Raw genomic sequence first — 6,980 nt, 5'->3', positions numbered from 1 at the left:
GCGGCACTGTGGTACGTTAGGTTTTCTTTAGACCTAGCTCTCGATGCTATGTAGAATTGTACACCCAAAATACTTTCTTATTTATTATTCACCAAAGCTGTACAATATATACACACACAAACCTTGTCTTACAAGGAAAACTATAAACACAACATATTTCCTTCCCAATAAAAGACTCCTACAATGTCTACAATGATTCTTACAATATATATTCTTAACGACTCAAGTTAACAGAAGGTTGTGCCTCGAACCGTGTCTTTCGACAGGGTTCGATCCCGTTTGCTGGAACTTCACAATTCATAATACAAAACATTTCAAAGAGAAAATGTTACTGCAGAGCACGCTGTACTGCTCTTCGCAATCATTTCAACCGGTCCAGCTTTGGTGTATGTGAACATGTCTTCGATGAGGGCCAAATCTTTCCTCCAGCTGAGGGAATATCTTACCAAGCATTTTATACATAGCTTTATAATACCATTTACTCCACCTCTTGCAAAACGCAAGTGATCCAGTAGCAATTCCAAAGCCAACAATAAATCCAACTTCAGCACCAATCAGATCCCATTCAATTCCGTGCGCAGGATTTGAATGTTTGCCTTCTAATGTTGGTGACAACCTTGCTGATCCGTCATCTATGTTACCTAGCGACGATAACGGTGGCCCATATAATCCTTTATTGCCTGCGAAGGAATCTGCTGAAAAAGACTGAATCTGAGTGCCGGTTGGAATCTTCCCGACTAGTCGATTGTTCGAGAGATCCAGGAATGAGAGGAAATTAAGTTTGGAAAACTCTGATGGAATTGTTCCGCTCAATCTGTTGTCCGAAAGGTCTAACGATTCAAGTTGTCGTAGGTTGCCTAATGACGATGGGATTGAGCCAGTGAGAGCATTACTGGACAAGTTGAGGCCATAGAGGGATTTCAGCTCTCCCATATCCTCAGGTATTGATCCACTAAACTTGTTGCATGAGATGTCAATCAAGGTGAAAACAGTTAGAATCTTTACCAACTCCATTTGCAGACCTTTACTGGTAACTGTTATAGCATCCTGATAGTACACTTGCTCGAACTCTAGAACTTGAAATCGGAGGTGATTAATCCTTGACATGGCACCGTCTTCATCAGCCATCATTGCTTGCCATGTTTTCAAAAAACTTCCTGGTATTTCACCAATAAAATTATTGCGAGCTATGTCAATAATTTGAAGCTTTGTCCAGGAACTGTTGGTCTTGAGGCATTCAATGCGATCATAAAGTTTGTTGCAGCGCAAGACAAGTACACGCAAGCTGGATATGCTCTTCAGCAAGCACGGAAAGACATCTTTTATCTGATTGTTTCCCAGGTTTAACACCTCTAACATTGTGCAATTGGCTAGAGATTTTGGGAACTGACCACCAATCAAATTGCCATTGAGGTCTAGAGTTTGTAGACTGCAGGGCTGAGGAAAATTATCTGGAAGAGTGCCAGAAAGTTTGTTTCCCCTTAAATTAAGTACTGCCAGTGTCCAGCTCATCGCAGTCAAGCACTGGGGAATCGGGCCACTTAGAGAATTATTGGACAAATCAAGAACTTGAAGATATGGTTTGTTGCACATTGATTCTGGAATGCTTCCATTTAACTTGTTTCTTGAAAAAGAGAAGAACATAGTGTACATAAGGAAATCACCAATGTTAACCGGAATGCTTGAGCTGAAATTATTTCTTGAGTAATCCAGATAAGTGGCCAATTGTGGAAGCATTGGGATTTGTCCCTGAAGCTGGTTGGAATGAAGGTCAAGCATAGACAAAGTAGAAGTAAGATTGAGGAAAGGACCTTGTAGAGTTACCAGAGAGTTGCAAGAAAGATTTAGTTGAACAAGATTACTGATTCTCCAAATCCAGTTGGGTATGTCACCATGAATCTGGTTATCTGATAGGTCCAAAGTGCTTAATGTTGATTGATTTCTCAAAAAACCTGGGATTCTTCTCAAATTGCCAGAAGCTAACTTCAATGTGGTAATTTTCGGAAATGAAGAATGAGAGGAATTGGTGTGATTGTAATTAATAGACAAGCTATTGCATGAAAGATCAAGACTTGAGAGATTTTTCAGCTGCTGAATATCATTAAGAAGGAAAGAGCCGGTGAAGTTGTTTGAAGAAAGTGAGAGTATTCTAAGCTCTCGTAGATTAAAGATGGACACAGGTATAGGACCTTCCAAACTGTTGCTGCTCAATTCAAGGTTGTATAGGGTAGAAATATTTCCAAATTCAGGCAACTGACCAGAGAAGTGATTGTCGGAAAGCTGTAACTTTTGCAGCAAGGGAAGGGAAAACACAGAAGGTGGAATAGTCCCATCAAGTAGATTGTGTCGCAAATCGAGGTTCACCAGATTAGTAAGGTTTTCCCAGTGAGAGGAATTAATCTGACCTGTTAGCTGATTGTAAGAAAGATTTATTATGGTCAGATGCTTTGCCATACTGAAGGATGGAATTGAACCGTTGAACTGGTTTCTCGACAAGTCCAAATAAACCAACTGTGTAAGGTCTTCCATTGATCTCGGGATTGACCCAATGAAATTGCAAGTTGAAACATCTACGTTGGACAGCAGTTTGAGGTTGCCAATAGAGTTTGGAAGCAACTGGCCTGAAAAATTTGCCCCATTGAGAACCAGGGATTGAAAAGATCCACCCTTCGGAAATTCCGGTAAGGATCCTTGAAGCTGCGGATTACCAGATAAGTCAATACTCTGCAGTGTAGGTACGAGGAAGATCTTCTCCGGAAATGTACCATATAATCCAGAATTCATGAGGAGCAAGAAAGTCAAATTTTTGAACTTTGAGAAGAATTCCGGAACTTGAGTAGACAGATTATTGTTCTCTATCCGAACAACTGAGAGTGATTGAAGCTTCAGTAATGAACTATCAATAGGGCCTGAAAGATTACAAGCTGATAAGCTCAACACTCTTAAGTTTGGGAGTGAAGACGATATCGCTTGGCACCAATTGCTCCCCTGTTCTGATATCCTTACGCCATCTAGATGAAGTTCAACAAGCTCAGAAAACTTCCGAATGAGCACATTCAAATTCGGACTCTCAAGATTCAGTGAAGGATTTCCTGGAAAGTAAAAGGTAGATAAATCAAGAATTTCCAACCTTGTCAAATGTGAGATCTCAATGGGAATTTGCCCGGAATAAGCAGTATTAGACAAGTTTAGATAGCTCAAATCGGTAAGCTTTCCAATTGCAGATGGAATTTGAGAGCCATAACCAACTTCATTGTCAGCCAAATTGAGGCTTCGAAGATGTTGAAGATCAAAGAGGCTGCTTGAATTGCCAATGTTGCCTGAGATACATTCACCACTGATGTCAAGACCAACGACATGTCCATCACTGCAACTAAGACCAGCCCAAGAACAGCAGTCAATGCTTGAATTCCACGATACGAGCTTAGAGGAAGTGGAAGGATCAAATACAAGGCTTTGTTTGAAATGGAGCAATGCAAGTTTCTCATCTTGAAGACATTGGCTGTGAACTGGGATGACATTAACACAGAGGTGGATCAACTTAACAGTCATTAAAAATAGAAAGAAATGGAGCAATGTTTTCATCTTGATAAACTTTTAGAGACACTGCTGGAAGATCATTAGGTGCTGTTAATGGATACGGTGGCTGGCAACTATAATCTTGTGGAAAACACCTTCATGAAATTTTTCAATATTAGCTCGACTTCGAAGTCTTTAATTAACCATCAAAATAATTTTTCTGACTCGAACCAGGAAAAATGGGGCAGGAATATAACGGTTTGAAATATTATATATCTCTTACGTAACAGATGCTATCGACCTTTTCTTTTATATTTTTTTACTTGTTTTGCTTGTCAAATCATACAACAACAAAGTCTTATCCTATTAAGTGGAGTCAACAGGATGAATTCTAAAATGCTATAAAGCTCAGTTTTACACTAGATTTATTGTTAGCTCCAAGTACTCCATGTCATTTCTTAACGTCTTTCCAAATTTTCTCTCTTTTCTTATGATTTTGCTTGTCAAACAAGATGCAGGAAATTTTAAATTGTGACGGTGTCATTCTCATCGAAAGCACTGTATATGTTACATTTTGATGACAAACATTTTGGCTACGTTATTACAGTTTAAATAATTCTTGGAAAACAAAATCATAGAATCTCAATTTTTTTTTTTTTTTTTTTTTTTTGTTCAAAATAACAGAACAATTAGAAGAATCAGTTTTCAATTCTGACCAAGCGGTGGTTGTCTCTCACATCTATATTAATTAATTCTTGTAAGGCCTGGTTACTGCAAAACCAGACCGTCATCATCCTTAAATAATTAGATTTTAAAGATTTAAATGGTGCATGTTTTAACACTATTTTAAGGCCTAAACATATATAATGTAATAGGCTTCCTTCAATCTTATTGCCTGAAAAATATGTACGTAGGTTCTTATGTACCAAATATCTTCACTATTTTGGTTTTTAATTGGTGCTTGGCGTATTAAACAATGAACATGCGAAATTCTAATTTGGAATGCATCATTTTCTTGGTAAGAAATGTTGATTTCAATGCCAGAAGGATTCTAATCTATAATTTTAGGGTGTATTTTTGCTTATCACCAGGAGCATAGGCACTATATGGCCAGCATTGGCCTAGGCCTATCCTCACTCTTTCAACCTTCTAGTAACGGGTATTATACTTTCGTTTTTTCTTTATAAACTCATTATGTAGATTCAGCTGGTTTAATTGGTATATGAGTGGTTTTTTCTAGCATGATCTAAGATTATTCATTGACTTCAAATATTTTACTTTCCTTTTGTCAATTTACGCATATAAATACATTCAAAACATGCAAGTCGTGCGAAACACGCTGTGATAAAAAAATACCTTCTACACAAACGTGAGCCGTGCATGAAGCTAGTAAAAAGTAAAAAGAGACCACCATCAGTGGAAAAAGTAAAAAGAAGACCAACAAACCAAAGATAAATTGTTGTGCAAATAAGGACATCGCCATAAGAATTAAACAACAGACAAAATAGAAAAACTTTGACAAGCACAACCATAGGACAAAACATTCAGTAATTTCTTGAAACACCAAGAGAAAATAATATGTTTGGTTGCAACGACTCCGCTTTATATAACACTGCCGGAGGGAGTTCCTCGGACCTTTCTGCAAAATGTAAACAAAGACATCAACTGATATTTTAATGGAGAAGGGGCATATACCACAAGAAGAAGATTATAGATTATATATAAGAGACCTTTCAACTTTCATGGGATGAAAGGAAAAGACCTAACAAAATAATTAGATTTGTCAAATTTGGGTGAATAATTTAATGATTTAATTGACAAATGGGATTTAATTAGGGGCATTAGTGAGAAGAGAATAAAAAAAATTAAACACAATTAATTAATAGATTTATTTAGGTGCAAGATAAGTCCACGTGACATCTTTTAAGTAGAACAGGCAAATAAAGAAGGTAAGTGGGAAATGTAGCTAATATTCTTCATAGCGTAATTAGTCATTTTGCTATGTTCTACTATAATTTGCATATAAAAAACAAAACTCAGAGCTCGGAGACTGTTATTGTAGAAAACATTTTTGTTCATGAACGTTTTTGTGCCCATACCAACTTAGAGTCTAGACAAGCAAAAGGAGTCGTTGTGTGCATGGGCGAAGCTATAGAGGAGCAAGGAGGGGCGGTCGCCCCTTCTCTCGACGAAAAAGAAGCTTAGGAGGGGGTAGCAACCCCTCTAGTCAGTCGGACTACAAACGCCCCCTAGTTCCTCTGCTGTTGTACAACATCCGTTGCATGTAGGCCTTTGTTGTTTTTTTTTTTTTTTTTTTTTGAAATCCCAAGTACTATTGGCGAATGGCGAAGAAATAAGACGAAATATGGGCATTTCCGGTGCTAGCCGGAGCTGCGACTGTTGCAAAAGTGGCGGTTCAAATGATTTGCGAGGAAGAAAAAGGTGGCCAGCTATTTAAGTTTCAACGCACAGTTTCATTTTTGTTGTAGCTACTAATGAAAATACAGCTGCAAGCCACTTCTGATCGTTTTTTTTTTTTATATAATTATTTTTTAATATTAACAAAATATTTCAGACCATTAATTTTATTAATCTAGAGTTTAGAGTTTTATAAAAATAAAATAAAAAGTAACTCATTGTAAGAAGTGTATTTTTCTCATAATATCATATTCACTAAATTATTAAAATAAAATTTTTGATATTTTTGAATGTTGTACGTTAAATAATAAGCTTAATTAAAAATAAATTTGAAGCTTCAATACAAGTATAATTTTTTAAGGTGTAAAACACTTATGTATAGGATATATACATAATAAGTTTACTCAAATACAAGTAGGTTTCCGCCAATGCATTAGATGATATATAATAAATTTACTCAAATCTGCCTAGATGCTAGGCTTCAGTTCGCCGCCCAACTAGTTCCAAACGTCTTTTAGAACATTCAACCTTGATTATGATTGACATTAATATTGCTAAATATCTAAAAGGATTTGATTGTCTACAATTTTTTGGGACCTTTTACAGTTTGAAATTCTGCCCCTCCTTCCGATTATTTCTGGCTTCATCACTGGTTGTGTGGTACATATTTCTCGCAGTCTTTGGAGTTGGATTAAATAGTATGCGTAATCCGATAAAAAAAGGTCTCATGCGATGTGATGTGTCCTGTCCTAACTACCCTATTGTAAGGAGAGGTTATGCTCGGTAGATCCACGATGGTAGACCATTTTCTATTTGGATTTCGTTGAGTGGTCCGGAGTTAGTCTGAAACCCTAGAATTTAGTGAATAGAAATTGCTCACGATAAACAATTGTGTTAGTAAATTAGTGATCATAACATTGCTTGGGATCTAGATAGGAAATACAGCGATTGCTTTATTAAATTTCCTGAATTATTACTTTATTTGATTGGTTTACATAGTTACAACATGCATCTTTGAGTCATTGAATCGATAAGTTGATGTG

The 6,980-nt window shown here is 36.8% G+C and overlaps 1 protein-coding gene across 1 annotated transcript; it reads right to left on the bottom strand.

Moving 5' to 3' along the window:
* Positions 1-366: 366 nt before the first annotated feature.
* LOC137744252 (receptor-like protein 7) lies at positions 367-3,585 on the bottom strand. The gene is made up of 2 exons (XM_088681675.1): positions 2,475-3,585; positions 367-2,405 (listed from the first exon to the last, which is right to left on the bottom strand). Exons 1-2 carry the CDS (start codon positions 3,583-3,585, stop codon positions 367-369), a joined length of 3,150 nt encoding a protein of 1,049 aa, XP_088537801.1.
* Positions 3,586-6,980: the final 3,395 nt, after the last annotated feature.

Source organism: Pyrus communis, chromosome 12, assembly GCF_041283825.1.
Source record: "Pyrus communis isolate YQ-2024b chromosome 12, ASM4128382v1, whole genome shotgun sequence".
Classification (NCBI taxonomy): domain Eukaryota; kingdom Viridiplantae; phylum Streptophyta; class Magnoliopsida; order Rosales; family Rosaceae; genus Pyrus; species Pyrus communis.
Note: the sequence above shows the minus strand (reverse complement) of the source record. Positions and strands in the feature narration are given on the sequence as shown.